The sequence below is a fragment of the Zingiber officinale genome, chromosome 4B (assembly GCF_018446385.1).
Source record: "Zingiber officinale cultivar Zhangliang chromosome 4B, Zo_v1.1, whole genome shotgun sequence".
Lineage (NCBI taxonomy): Eukaryota > Viridiplantae > Streptophyta > Magnoliopsida > Zingiberales > Zingiberaceae > Zingiber > Zingiber officinale.
Genome location: NC_055993.1, coordinates 57374329 through 57390132, shown reverse-complemented (window position 1 = coordinate 57390132; position 15804 = coordinate 57374329). Strand labels below are relative to the sequence as shown.

General features: G+C 39.1%; 1 protein-coding gene and 1 long non-coding RNA gene across 2 annotated transcripts; both read left to right on the top strand.

The window, feature by feature from the left end:
• The first annotated feature begins 9581 nt into the window (after positions 1-9581).
• On the top strand, positions 9582-10809 carry LOC121978269 (pentatricopeptide repeat-containing protein At5g61800-like). The gene is made up of 4 exons (XM_042530637.1): positions 9582-9941; positions 9989-10267; positions 10508-10666; positions 10741-10809. Exons 1-4 carry the CDS (start codon positions 9582-9584, stop codon positions 10807-10809), a joined length of 867 nt encoding a protein of 288 aa, XP_042386571.1.
• A 1241-nt stretch (positions 10810-12050) lies between these two features.
• On the top strand, positions 12051-13547 carry LOC121977558. Its single transcript, XR_006110928.1, has 3 exons — positions 12051-12139; positions 12220-12257; positions 13436-13547. It is a non-coding gene; the product is annotated as an uncharacterized LOC121977558 (long non-coding RNA).
• Positions 13548-15804: the final 2257 nt, after the last annotated feature.

Below are 15804 nucleotides of genomic sequence, written 5' to 3'. Positions count from 1 at the left end.
TGAACTCTTAAACATACATCATGGAACATATGCATTATGTCTTTTTTTTTAAAAAAAAACGTATAGCATAGATACTTAAACATAATCTCAACATAAGAGGGGATCCCGGCTTGTACCACGTACATAAATGCGCGCGTCCTAGTAGGTTCAAGGTAGCAAGTCTTGAACCCTACAAGACATACATATACTAGGCCCGTTTCTTAGTCCATCGACCTAGGGGCACTTAGGAGCTCATCCCTAACGAGGCCCGTTTCTTAGTCCATCGACCTCGGGGCGCTTATGGAGCCCACCCTTGGTAGAAGCCATAAAAGTAAAAAGCATGTCATATCTATATAGTCCATATTACTCATGTCATATTCATATCATGAAGAGTGCTCTTGATCCCACTTATAGGGAAGCAACTCTTTTAGGCATAGCTTAATGCATGTATATTTGAGCACACAGCATATCATAATTTTGAGCACACAGCATATCATGAACACATGCATAATTAAGCATACAACCTATCATGAGTTTAAGCACACAGCATATAGCATATCATGAATTTGAGCATATAGCATATCATGAGTTTAGGCACATAGTACATCATGAATTTGAGCACACAACATATCATGAAGTTAAGCACAGAGCATATCATGACTTTGAGCACACAACATATCATGAAAATAAGCCCATAACATATCATGAAATTTAGCACACAGTATATCATGAAAGTAAATACATAGCATATCATGAAACTGAGCACACAGCATATCATGAACTTAAGTACATAGCATATCATGAAATTTGACCTAGCATACATAAATAGACATCACAGCATGTCATACTCTTAACATATCATAAATCATCGCATGTGAAGTTCATGGGAGAATCTAATTAGGTCTCTAACCCTAGTAACAAGGGGTGGCCGAAACATGTAAGATGGTTTGGGTTAGCAAACAACAAAAAGAACAAGTGAACCTTAAACATTTATCATTTCTTAGAACATAAGGAACATCTTAAGCATGTTAGGTATAGGTTCCAAGCTTTCTAGTTTCCTTTTTCATAACATGGCCGAAACCCATTAAGCCTTTATTTTGGCTATAAACATCATACAATCATGAAAATCCTAACCATTGTCACATCACATTTCATGGAAACAACTTGAGCATGTTTGATTTAGGTTCTAAGTTCTCTAAGCCTTTAACCCCAATATGGCCGAAACCCTAGCAACATGTTTCTAGGTTACATGTAACATAAAAAAAAGATTTAACTTCATACCAATATTCCAATACATATCATGAGAAACACCATAAGTACTTTTAGTCTAAGTGTCAAGCTTCTCAAGTTTTTTAACCTAATGTGGCCGAATCTTGTTAAGCATGGAAATTAGGTTTCTAGTGGCATAATAGCATGAAGACCATAAGAATTTCCTAGCATTCATTTCAAGGAATAACATGGACCACTTAGTTTAGAATTTTGAGCATCCTAGGTCAAAGAACCAAGTGTGGCCAAAAGTTGTAGAATAAGCAAATTCAAGTTTCAAGCAACATAAGAACATTAGTTTACTTCATATCTTTTCTTCAAGAAGATCATAAGTATCTTAGGCTTGATTTAAACTTTCCTAGGGTTCAAGTCTTAACATGGCCGAAACATAATATACATAAAAATTATAGTTCAATTTAACCTAAGATCATGGCATGTCATATTAGCTTCCTATATTGTCTTATGAAAATCATAGCATGCTAAACTTTTAGGTTTTAAGCCCTTTTAGGCCCTCAACTCTATCATAGCAAAAAGTTCATGAGGATGGAATCAAGTTTAAATTAACATACAAGTGGGAAAAACATCAACAACACCATCTACCATAAGGTACATATCATAAGGATAAGAGAACATGTTTTGTTTTAGGTCTAGAGTTTTTTTCTAGTTCTTTTGTTCTTTCTTGGCCGAAAGTCTAAGCCCATAAACTTATGTTCTAACAAAACATTCCAGCATGAAAATATTAGTCTAACCCCCTTATCATCAATTACATATCATAGGAAACATCATGAACTTACCTAGTTGGTTTTCAAGTTCTTAAAACCTTTCTTATTTTTGTTTTGGGCCGAAACCCTCATGAAACAAACATAGGTTTTTTTTTCTAGCAATATATTTACATGACAATCGTAGAGCTATTGTACCATAGGTGAGGGGAATTTACATCCTTTCGCTTGTGGTTTTTCTTTCTTAAGAGAAGAATATCCTAGGAGCTAAGCAAGGAAGGAGCTTCTTCTTCTTGTGTCTCCTTTGGTTTCCTTTGCTTGGAAGGGCTAGAACTTGAAGACTTCTTCTTGAAAATTAGTTTTCTTGGAGAAGAAACTTGACCTAGTGTTTGGATCAAGGAGAGGGAAGACCTCTTAGTTTCGGTGAAGAAGAGAAAAGGAGGAAGAAGGAGGAAGAAGGAGGAAATGAGGGATTTACTTTCTCATTTTTCTATTTATTCACCATGAGGGGAATTTATGCCTTCATTTACTCCCTTTCTTAACTCTCCCATGTCACTTCCCTTGGTTCTCATGAAAATGAGAAGAGGGAGAAGTGAGGAAGGCAACTTGTCTTCTTCTTGTTCCTTCTCTTAACCAAGAGGAAAAAGAGGTAAGCAAATTTGGTTTTCTCTTGCTTCTTGCTTTATTTTCTTTTTCTCTCCTTTAACTAACATTTTCATCTCTTCCTATCCATATGTTACTCTCTATCCTAGTGGTGATCATGCCATAAATCTTTCTCCATTGTTTGTGAGAGGTTCAAGGTTCAATCCTTGACCTTCTCCTCTTATCTTATTATTATATATCATTATTTTATTTTCTTCTTTTTTTTTCTTTCTCCTTCTCTTATTTCTGAGTTCTATTGGAAATAATTACTCATGTACTTATAGAAATTCATGGGTGTTACAGTACCCCATACCTCATAGAAAGTTCATCCTCGAACTTAGAATAACGATGGATATTTCCGTTTCATATCATCTTCCCGTTCCCACGTAGCTTCTTCGTGTCGTTGATTTTGCCACAGGACTTTTACAAAGGGTACTTCCTTGTTCCTTAGTCTCTTGACGTCTCGATCCAATATCTGAATTGGTCGGCTCTCGTTTGTCAGGTCCTCTTGCACTTGTACTGCCTGTGGTTCGATCACTTGGTCTGTGCCCGGAATACATTTCTTTAACATCGAAATGTGGAACACGTTGTGAATGGCTGACATCTCTTGAGGTAACTCTAATTCATAGGCTACCTTGCCGATTCTTTTCAGAACTTGGTATGGCCCCACATAGCGCGGACTTAGTTTTCCTTTCTTGCCAAACCTCATAACTCCTTTCATAGGAGCTACCTTGAGAAATACTGAGTCTCCGACGCTGAATTCCAATGGCCTTCGTCGTTTATCTGCATAATTCTTTTGTCGGCTCTGTGCAGTTTCTATTCGTTGGAGGATGTTCTGTATGGCGCGGGTGGTGATATCGATGAATTCGGTTTGAAACCCCATTTCCTTCTTTTCACCGCCTTCGTACCAACATATCGGGGATCTACATTTCCTCCCGTACAGAGCCTCGTAAGGTGCCATCCCAATAGTAGCTTGATAACTATTGTTGTAGGCGAATTCTGCTAGGCATAAATACCGGCTCCAGCTCCCCTTGAAGTCTAATGCGCAAGCTCATAACATGTCCTCTAGTACTTGGTTAACTCTCTCCGTCTGTCCATCGGTCTGAGGGTGGAAGGTCGTGCTGAATAATAGCTTTGTACCCAGAGTCTTCTGGATGCCTTCCCAAAAATGTGAAACAAAACGACCATCTCTGTCTGAAATGATGGTCTTAGGAATCCCATGTAACCTAACAATATCCTTGACGTATAGTTGAGCCAGTTGCTCGATTGAATAAGTCATCTTGATTGCTAGGAAGTGGGCGGATTTGGTTAATCTATCCACGATTACCCATATAGCGTCATAGCCGTTCGTTGTGTTGGGTAATCCTGAAATAAAATCCATAGAGATATCTTCCCATTTCCATTCTGGAATTTGGACAGGCTGCAGTAATCCTCCTGGCCTCTGGTGTTCTGCTTTAACCCTCTGACAAGTCAGGCAGGCACTGACATACTGAGCCACATCTCTTTTCATACCAGCCCACCAGAATTTCTTTTTCAGATCCTGATACATTTTTGGTGGATCCCGGATGCATTGCACAGGGCGTGGAATGAGCTTCTTCTAATATCTTCCTTCGTAGCTCGGGATCCTCGGGAATACATAATCGATCCCTAAGATGTAATATTCCACTGTCCGCGGTACGGAACCCGTTATCCTTTCCTCCTAAGATCTCTTGTTTAATCTTTTGGAGGCTTTGGTTACTGGTTTGCTTCTCTAATATATTATCGAATAGGGTGGGTGCTATGGTCAGGGTGGAGAGTCGTCCGGAGATACTCTCGACTCCATGACATGAAATATTTCTTGGTTTCCCGATAGATTCGTCCACTGGTTTGCCTTCTATTTTAAATAGAACTTTAGCATATTGACTAGAAATAGGCGGCTGACCTGTGACGATTGTAGAGGCATTCGCCACATCTTCTCTGGTGAGCGCGAAAACCCTGGCGTTTGTAGTTGGCGGGGCTTCCAATCTTCCTTGGCTGATTGAAGTCCCTTCTATTGCACCTTGCATTTGATGTAGTTGTGAGGGAACACTCCTGTTCTGGTTATTCTGCTGGGGTGGTGCTTGAACCCGGTTGGTGCAGTCTCTGGCCAGATGTCCTTCCCCTCCACAATTATAGCACCTCCTTGAACCCTTGTGACATACTCCGGAATGCAGCTTTCCGCAAATAGTGCACCGGGGGTATCTCGGTTGCTTATTCATTGGGCCACCTTTAGCATTGTCCCATTGCTTCCTTTTTCCGGTAGAGGTCCCCTTCTAGTTTATTTTGCTACCTGAGGATCTCTGTCCATCTGTTCGAGACTGGCTCTTATTCTCATTCATTGCTTCCTGATAGTGCTCCGTGATCAGGGCACTACTGATTAGTTCCTCTGTAGTCTGTGGTCTATTAACTCTGCCAGCTACGTTCAGTGCTATCTCAGGTCGGAGCATTTTCAGCATCAGTTTGACCCTTTCCCTTTCCGTGCGAACCAACTCTGGACATAAGCATGCCAATCGGTTGAAGCGTTTCACTGCCTCGTTCACTGATAGGTCACCTTGCCGAAATTCGGTGAATTCGTCATAGTGTCGGTTCGTTACTTGCATATGGAAGAATTCCTCAAAGAACTCTGTCTCGAAGTCCGTCCAGGTCATTAGATTAATCTGTCTCTTTGCCTTCACTCTTTCCCACCACATCCTTGCGTCTCCAGAAAAACAGAATGATACACATTTGATCTTTTCTGACACGGGCCAGTCCAGCAATTCTACTATACTTTCCACTATCTTGAACCAGGCCTGGGCATCCCATGGTTCTCAAGTACCTGAGAAATTCTCCGGTTTCAGCCGTAGCCACTGTATCAAGTAGGTCTCCTGTTGGACCACCGGAATAGGGGCTATCGGTGGTACTAGTGCAACTACTGGAATAACTGGCGCTGCGTTCTGATTCACTGGCGGGGTGGTAGGATTTCCTTGCTGACCCATTAAAGTTGAGATCAATTGTTGTTGCTCCGTGATCTGACGCTGGAGATCAGTAACTACCTGGGTCAGATCCGGTGGAGTCGCTGTCTCGTCAGCTCGAGCAGTGCGTCTCCTAGCCATGCTTATCTTCATTTAATGACAATAAATTATCATTATTTCTATCCAATTTAACATAAGGTCGTTATCATTCTTACTCTACCAGCATGCATTCCTATCCTAAACTTGTGACTATCATAATCAAACAGAATAAGTAAACATGCATAATATTAAAGCATCATAATAAAAGAATTTAACTTAAACATATAAATTCTTACTTGGAGCGGCAGGAGGAAGGCTTGACATGTGTGTAGTGAGAGGCTAACCTCGCTCTGATACCAAACTGTAACGCCCCGCCCCTCCTGCTAAGGCGACGGGGGTTACTTACCATACTTAACAACTTAATAACTTATTACAACGGAAGTCTTACTTGTAAAATATTTTTTTTGAAACATAGAGTCCACATGTCATACTTAACATTATTTCAAGACATATAGAGTAAACATGATAAAATGTCATAGAGTCCTATATAAACTAGGCATAATTTCCATTAAACAAAAAGCAGGTCTCTTCTTAGCCAGTCACTGCCACACACATCCTGCTAGCCCCTCCTGCTGCTCTCCTAGTTCATCCATCCTTTGTCCTTATCTGTGGTACAAGAAAGTAAGCTGTGAGCACTCATGGCTTAGTAAGTTCCTTTCCTACTCACAGAAACCGTATAGCATGTCATCAATCATAAAACATACATCATAGCATAAGGTATCATGGCATAGCATACATGATCATCATACATGTCATAAGCATCATCATAGATATCATGGCATAATCATGGCATAAACACAAGGTAGCATGGCATATCATAACATGATCATCATAATTATCATGGTTTATTCCTAAGGTATATGCAGGGTGAACTCTTAAACATACATCATGGAACATATGCATTATGTCTTCTTTTTTTTTTTTTAAACGTATAGCATAGATACTTAAACATAATCTCAACATAAGAGGGGATCCCGGCTTGTACCACGTACATAAATGCGCGCGCCCTAGTAGGTTCAAGGTAGCAAGTCTTGAACCCTACAAGGCATACATATACTAGGCCCGTTTCTTAGTCCATCGACCCCGGGGCGCTTATGGAGCCCACCCTTGGTACAAGCCTTAAAAGTAAAATAGCAGGTCATATCTACATAGTCCATATTACTCATGTCATATTCATATCATGAAGAGTGCTCTTGATCCCACTTATAGGGAAGTAACTCTTTTAGGCATAGCTTAATGCATGTATATTTGAGCACACAGCATATCATGAACACATGCATAATTAAGCATACAACCAATCATGAGTTTAAGCACACAGCATATAGCATATCATGAATTTGAGCACATAGCATATCATGAGTTTAGGCACATAGTACATCATGAATTTGAGCACACAGCATATCATGAAGTTAAGCACATAGCATATCATGACTTTGAGCACACAGCATATCATGAAAATAAGCCCATAGTATATCATGAAATTTAGCACACAACATATCATGAAAGTAAATACATAGCATATCATGAAACTGAGCACACATCATATCATGAACTTAAGTACATAGCATATCATGAAATTTGACCTAGCATACATAAATAGACATCACAGCATGTCATACTCTTAACATATCATAAAGCATCGCATGTGAAGTTCATGGGAGAATCTAATTAGGTCCTTAACCCTAGTAACAAGGGGTGGCCGAAACATGTAAGATGGTTTGGGTTAGCAAACAACAAAAAGAACAAGTGAACCTTAAACATTTATCATTTCTTAGAACATAAGGAACATCTTAAGCATGTTAGGTATAGGTTCCAAGCTTTCTAGTTTCCTTTTTCATAACATGGCCGAAACCCATTAAGCCTTTATTTTGGCTATAAACATCATACAATCATGAAAACCCTAACCATTGTCACATCACATTTCATGAGAAACAACTTGAGCATGTTTGATTTAGGTTCTAAGTTCTCTAAGCCTTTAACCCCAATATGGCCGAAACCCTAGCAACATGTTTCTAGGTTACATGTAACATAAAAAAAAGATTTAACTTCATACCAATATTCCAATACATATCATGAGAAACACCATAAGTACTTTTAGTCTAAGTGTCAAGCTTCTCAAGTTTTTTAACCTAATGTGGCCGAATCTTGTTAAGCATGGAAATTAGGTTTCTAGTGGCATAATAGCATGAAGACCATAAGAATTTCCTAGCATTCATTTCAAGGAATAACATGGACCACTTAGTTTAGAATTTTGAGCATCCTAGGTCAAAGAACCAAGTGTGGCCGAAAGTTGTAGAATAAGCAAATTCAAGTTTCAAGCAACATAAGAACATTAGTTTACTTCATATCTTTTCTTCAAGAAGATCATAAGTATCTTAGGCTTGATTTAAACTTTCCTAGGGTTCAAGTCTTAACATGGCCGAAACATAATATACATAAAAATTATAGTTCAATTTAACCTAAGATCATGGCATGTCATATTAGCTTCCTATCTTGTCTTATGAAAATCATAGCATGCTAAACTTTTAGGTTTTAAGCCCTTTTAGGCCCTCAACTCTATCATAGCCGAAAGTTCATGAAGATGGAATCAATTTTAAATTAACATACAAGTGGGAAAAACATCAACAACACCATCTACCATAAGGTACATATCATAAGGATAAGAGAACATGTTTTGTTTTAGGTCTAGAGTTTTTTTCTAGTTCTTTTGTTCTTTCTTGGCCGAAAGTCTAAGCCCATAAACTTATGTTCTAACAAAACATTCCAGCATGAAAATATTAGTTTAACCCCCTTATCATCAATTACATATCATAGGAAACATCATGAACTTACCTAGTTGGTTTTCAAGTTCTTAAAACCTTTCTTATTTTTGTTTTGGGCCGAAACCCTCATGAAACAAACATAGGGTTTTTTTTCTAGCAATATATTTACATGACAATCGTAGAGCTATTGTACCACAGGTGAGGGAAACTTACATCCTTTCGCTTGTGGTTTTTCTTTCTTAAGGGAAGAATATCCTTGGAGCTAAGTAAGGAAGGAGCTTCTTCTTCTTGTGTCTCCTTTGGTTTCCTTTGCTTGGAAGGGCTAGAACTTGAAGACTTCTTCCTGAAATTTAGTTTTCTTGGAGAATAAACTTGACCTAGTGTTTGGATCAAGGAGAGGGAAGACCTCTTAGTTTCGGTGAAGAAGAGAAAAGGAGGAAGGAGGAGGAAGGAGGAGGAAGGAGGAGAAAATGAGGGATTTACTTTCTCATTTTTCTATTTATTCACCATGAGGGGAATTTATGCCTTCATTTACTCCCTTTCTTAACTCTCCCATGTCACTTCCCTTGGTTCTCATGAAAATGAGAAGAAGGAGAAGTGAGGAAGGCAACTTGTCTTCTTCTTGTTCCTTCTCTTAACCAAGAGGAAAAAGAGGTAAGCAAATTTGGTTTTCTCTTGCTTCTTTCTTTATTTTCTTTTTCTCTCGTTTAACTAACATTTTCATCTCTTCCTATCCATATGTTACTCTCTATCCTAGTGGTGATCATGCCATAAATCTTTCTCCATTGTTTGTGAGAGGTTCAAGGTTCAATCCTTGACCTTCTCCTCTTATCTTATTATTATATATCATTATTTTATTTTCTTCTTTTTTTTTCTTTCTCCTTCTCTTATTTCTGAGTTCTAGTGGAAATAATTACTCATGTACTTATAGAAATTCGTGGGTGTTACAAGATCGACGCCTTTTCCTCTCCCGATCAGGATTGACTCACGACGCATCTCCTCCACCTCCTCCCTTTGGGTAAGAAGAGGAACCCTTCTTCGCATTTCGAGAAAGGAGAGGTGACGAGTTGGTCTTGTTTTCTAGGGTTTCAGAGTAGTAGCGGCGGAGGGAGGTAAGATGAAGATGACTAGGGGGAGCTTAATCTATGCCATCGCGAGAGTTCTCCCACCGTCAGCTCTTCCATCTCCTCCATCGCCGCTGCAAGAGCCTCCGCCACCTCAAGGCCATCCATGCCCATGCCACCATCCACGGCCTTACCTCTTTGTATCCCTCCCCAATTCTCGCCAAGCTCATCTACACGCTCACCCTCCTCCTCCCCACCGCCATCAACCACCGTTCCTCCCTCCCTGCCGCATCAACCGCCTCTGTCGGATACGCCCTCTCCCTCTTCCATGCCATCCCCTTTCCATCTGCCTTCCCCTACAACCTCCTCATGCGTGTCCACACCCTTCTCTCCTCCCCTCTCTCCGCTCTCCTCCTCTATGCCTGCATGCGCCGCTCCGCGGTGCCCCCCCCCCCCCCGACTTCCACACCTTTCCCTTCGCCCTCAAGGCATGCACCCGCCTCCGCCACCCTTTCCTCGCCGACATCGTCCACTGCCAAGCGATCGTGTTTGGCTTCGCCGATGACCTCTACGTCCGTAACACTTTGATCAACACCTATTCTTCTTTCTACTCGATGCCCAAAGCAAGGACTATCTTCGACGAGTGCCCCTCGCTTCGTGATGTCGTTTCCTATAATATTTTGATGGATGGATATGTGAAGGCTAGCCAAATTGAGCACACGCGCAACCTGTTCGATGGAATGCCTAAAAGGGATGTAGTCCGTGGGGTACACTTTTGGCTGGATACACGCGGATGGGTGAATTCGAGGCTGCAGTCATGCTCTTTGACCGGATGCTTGAGATAGGAGAGAAACCTCCTCACCGCTGCCCTCTTTCCTCTCTCCCTCTCGATCTTTGCTATAAAGATGGTACCTTTGCTTTCGACTACAGCGTTCTTTGTCATCCTCGACTCCCTGCGGTTGAAGTTTTTCTCTCCTTATCTCGATTTGGCTTTCGTTTCATTGCAGCTCTTCTTCTCGTACTTCAAGGAGTTGGTAGGTAAAGAAGTGACAGTGGAGCTGAAGAACGATCTCGCCATCAGAGGAACCCTCCACTCCGTCGACCAATACCTCAACATCAAGCTTGAGAACATCAAAGTCATAGACGAAGACAAATACCCTCACATGGTACTCCAACCTTCTCCTGCATCTCCTTCTTCTTCATTAAATTGATAAACATAACCCTATTTCTCTTGGAGCAGCTCCTCCACCTCTCCGTCGCAAGTGGCATCCACGACGAGGAGACGCTGGAGAAGACACAGCTTCATTAAGGAGCTCATGGATGAGAACCATGCCATCGTGTCTTCCTCGGTTGGTCCGGAGTACTATGTTGGTATACTGTCGCTTGTTGACAAAGATCAGTTGGAACCGGGTTGTCTCTTTTGCCCTTTATTTCTTATGTGTTTTGTGTTGCTCTAATTGCTATATTGTTATGGGTCGTTGAACGACCAGAAACGGAGAAGCCTTATGGCTCCTCAGATCGTAATCTTGGTTGTGGTCATCTATAATTTTATGTATTCCTTGTTGCTCCTGGAATCGTTGTCCGCTTGTCCAAATATTTTCATTCATGCGTTTTGCTAATGTTACCTCCAGCCCTATATTTTGTTTGAGGATACCAATGATTCATTTGTCTGTTTGCTGGAGAAAATGATACAACAAATTGAGGTCTCTCATGTAGCTTGTTGGCACTTGTTTGCCTACTTTTCTCTTATCTTTTTTCTATTCCTAGCTTTCAAAGCATTTGTCTATCTTAGACTTGTCTGTTTGACAAAATCAATATGCAATGTAGTATGTCCATGAATGTGGCAGAAGAAAGCTGTTAGAACACATCTCCCTCACTATTTTTCAAAGAAGAACAAAATTGCTTTAGAATTTTTACCTTCTATTCTCAAGCAACATATTTGACTCCATTCTAGAATGTGTTCCTGCCCTTTCTTCTTGTTTTCACATCTTCTTTTCTGTATCTAATTCTTCTTTCTGTTATCTTCATGTTTACATTATTTCTAATCCTTTTTTCTTTGTCTTATTTTTGCTTTGGACTTCTTGTTTTATCTTATTGTAATGAAAATTTCCAAAGTTTGTATAACGTGGTTTACAAGTTACACTGCTGATTATGCTAAATCTTTTGCCCTTCTTCGCATTCCGGTAGTTTTTCCTTCATCTATCTCCGGTCCAGCATTCACTGCCATCGCTGGACTCCTTCTTCGCATTTCGGTAATTTTTCCTTTATCCATCGTCGCTACTGAAGTCCTTCCTCATCTTCGACAGTTTCATCTTCTTGATCTCTTGATTGTAAGTATTAATTGATTTATGCATGCAATGTGTTTGATGAATTTCCTCAAAGACAACCCTAAGTTGATTTTATCATTTTTGTTTGCTAGATTGAGGAGTTGTTATTTCCTGTTGCTAAGTTGGTTTTATGTATTCCTTGAACTATCAAGTTTCTTTTATGTCTATGCTATTATGAATGCTTAGGCTTGTTTATTCACTGAGAAACTTATTGACAGCTTGTAGGCTTCGAAATGGAAGTGGTTAAAATAGAATATGCTGGTCATGCAAGAGAACTTGCTACCACTATAGAAATCAGCACCTACCCTGATGGTATGCTAGCATAGGTTGTTTGGCTTTGATTTACACTTGAAAATGAAAAGCTTACTGTCTTACTGCTGAAAATGTCTCAGGAATAGTATGTGTTGGAGGAGATGGCATTGTGAATGAGGTACATTGATTTTTCTTTCCGCTATTTACTCATCTTGTTTAGTACATTGTATTTGTTTGGGTAAGTTAAAGTTGATTAATAAAATCATTAGATGCAATAATAGAAATTCCTTGATATGTGTGCATAATAACTAGTGCCAAAGGCCAAAAAAGTTTTGCAAAATGTTGGCCATCTTCTTCTACTACTTTTTCATCTCCAGCTCCTCATTACTCTGCTGTTTAAAGTTGCCAACCTCCTATTGAATCTGCCTTCTTTAGCCAATGATCTGTTACAATGAATCAAAATTGAGTAATTCAAATGTCAAGCTAGGATAAGTTAAGTTGTATATTTCTGATTCTTAGTTAAAAAGACTGGCAATTGTACATATATTTCCTTTAACCTGATTGATTATTTCTTTTTAGTGATCACCATCTTATGAGTTTGTCACTAAATTGACCAATTTGAATGGACAACTACTATGGAGAACTAACTTTATACCTTCTTGGAATCTTATCAACTTTGTGCTAACGCTTTTTTCTCATTTATAGAATTATTGCATCTCCCTTACTCTTTGTAAAATTTTATTTGCTCTCTTCCTTTATAAGTTAGTTTAGGTGGTATGTCTCTCACAGTGATTCTTTTATTCACTTTCTGTACATATTTTATTTTTATAATCTGTACAATAAGCACAACATGATTTGCTAAAAATTAATATTTTTTATACTTGTCTACCCTGCCAAAACTTTGATAGAAACCATGGAATTACAACATTGCTGAAGGCAATACATTGGGTTGTGAAAATTGACAGATGAATATCTGGTGCATTGATATATCTTTCTTAATTTTTCTGCTGTAGATTTTGAATATTATAGGACAGGAACTGAACTTACATTTTAGCATCTTCCTATGAGCATTTTGAAGCTAATCAATGATGTTGCAATTATTTTGTGACTGCACGATCTATATTAATAGGTCTCCTTTATGTCTCGACTTTTTTTGGTATTAGATCAATTATGAACTCAATATGAACTTTGACAGCAACTCTCAATGATGCCAATAACCTACTGGCTTCCTATGGTTCTTTTTCTTAGTCTGTTTGTCATCTACCTGATAGTTCACCTTTCCTGTGATGTTATATAATTCTATAGACCAAGCATTAGCTATTTGAAATTTGATAATTAGCTTACATGATCATGCAGGTACTTAATGGTCTTCTGAGCAGAGATAACCAGAAGGAAGCACTTTCTATTCCAATTGGCATCATTCCTGCTGGTTCAGACAATTCACTAGTCTAGACTATTTTGGGGGTCAGGGATCCTATTTCTGCTGCAATGGCAGCATTTACATATATATATTCGTTAGATATTATTTATGTGTTTTTACAGTTTACAAATCTCAAGTACTCCAGAGTTGAAATTGATGAAGTGCGGTTTGAATGGGCTGAATGCATGCTAGATTACATTTGAGTAGGAAAGGTATTTAATTTTTGAAAACTTTGGATGATGCATGCATTTGCATGGAATGTAAATTGCGTATATTGTCCCATGTCAATTTCTTTCTAATGGTGATATTCTAGGACTTCTGCATCATGTATAATTCTTTTGTTTTTGTTCTTTGCTGTAGTTAAGTAGACCAAATGATACTTTTGTTTGACAGATTAGAACAGTGGATGTTTTAACTCAGTAAACTAGGTATTTGAAGGTGAAAAGTGGTGAGATTAGGGAAATGAAAGGCGCAAGAAGAATGGAGCAGTATAGCAAGTTGAATAGATTCTGATTCTCATAATTTAATATAGCCTCAGCTTGATTTTTGACTCACGATGTTCTACCTTGATGTGTACAATATCTATTAGCTTTTGATGTAAAAAGAATATTTGTGTATTTTATGGATACTTTTGTAAGAAGAATATTTATGTAATTTATGAATATTTGTGTATTTTATGGATACTGTTGGAAGAAGAATATTTGTGTAATTTGTGAATATTTGTGTATTTTCTTGGATACTGTCGATTTTTCACTGTTTCGGAAATCGAATTTGTGTCGTTAAACAATACTGATATTACATCGATTTTCCACCGCTGTAAAACCGGTGTCATTAACTAATATTACATCGGTAGTATACTGCTGCCAAAACTAGTATTATTAACATATAATATTACATTGGTTTTATACCGTTGATGAAACAGTGTCGTTAAGTGATACTACACCGGTTAATAATCGATTCGAAAACCAGTGTCGTTAAGTGATACTACATCGGTTTTAACCCGATGTCTAAAATGGCAGACCTTTTACATCGCCTTCATAGACATCGGTCGAAAATGTAATAGACAGCGGTGGAAAACTGATGTCTATGAGGGTTTTTGTTGTAGTGTGCATTAATAAAAGCAAAGACATGAAGAGTATATTACCTTAGTTTCCTCAAAAGAAGCTTGATCAACCCATTCAATAGGAGTGAGTTTTACCTTAATTTCATTCTATCGTTAAAGAACCTCCCAATAATATTGGGAAGGTAGGAATAGAAGTGGAAGAGGATGATAGGGAGTATGAAAAGGAGGGGAAAAAAATAAATAGGGGAACCCTCGGTTACTGAGGGTGGTAGAGAAGTCGATTCGGGAAAATTCATCATAAAGGCAGGATTGGAGCCAACACTCGGAAGCGGAGGATTTTTCAGTAAGTGAGAGGAAGAAGAAGCAAGGGCAGGATATAAAGAAGAGAGAGTCGGCTCTAGAGGAGGAGGGGGAATATCTCCTGTAGTTGTCTCTTCAAAGGTAGAAACAATTCGTTTTTTGGGTCTGGGTGCTAGGGTCAAGTGATGCCCGGGACGTTTTCTTGTAGGAACCACCTCAGGTTCCTGTTCTTGTGTTTCTTGAGGAGTGTCTTCTGGAGGTATGCTAGTGGATGCTTGCTTCCTCAAGAGCAGCTGAAGAGCTAGGAACAAGAGCTGGTTGAAAGGAGGACTCTGGTAGAAGAGTATCAAATGCTGGAGCCGCAATATTAAGTTCCGCTCTAAGCTCTTGCTCCTTAGCTAACACTTTCTCATCGTCTAGACGGATTGCATTATCAACCAAAGCTCTATATAGAGTATCCATTGCAACAAGCAAGCAAGTATTTTAGTTAGTAAAGGAAGGATAGCTAAGAATTTTGAAACTTACCAAAAGAGTAATGTAGGCTCTTTTGAACAGGACTTAAACCAAAAAGGTATAAGAGGTCATCGCGTATCCACTGATGAATATAAAAGCGATGGCCTAGTAATTTCTTAGAGTATTCAGAGAAGAGAGGTTGTTGATGAAGTTCCCTTACATCAGGGAGAGGAGGAAGAGAAGATTGCCATTTAGTAGACCACCAACAGGACCAAGAAATTTGACAAAGAAAAAAAATGAGATTTCCAACCCTTGATAGAAGAGAGAATTTCTGCAAAGAACCATTTTCGGGTGAGATTGAAAGAGGAAACTCCTTGGTTCTGATTTCTTGGGATAAGAAAATATAAAAAAGTTTTGAGGAGTAGATATCGAAAAGGCGGAACACCATGTACAATCCACATAGTTATCTAAAAGCATTTGGGGCAAATT

Excerpts from the sequence above, each read along its gene's own strand:
- LOC121978269 (XM_042530637.1), top strand. The coding sequence starts at position 9,582 with ATGCCATCGCGAGAGTTCTCCCACCGTCAGCTCTTCCATCTCCTCCAT. Across the intron at positions 9,942-9,988 it reads CCTGCATGCGCCGCTCCGCG|GCATGCACCCGCCTCCGCCA; the intron begins GTGCCCCCCCCC and ends TTCGCCCTCAAG. Across the intron at positions 10,268-10,507 it reads AAAGGGATGTAGTCCGTGGG|CTCTTCTTCTCGTACTTCAA; the intron begins GTACACTTTTGG and ends GTTTCATTGCAG.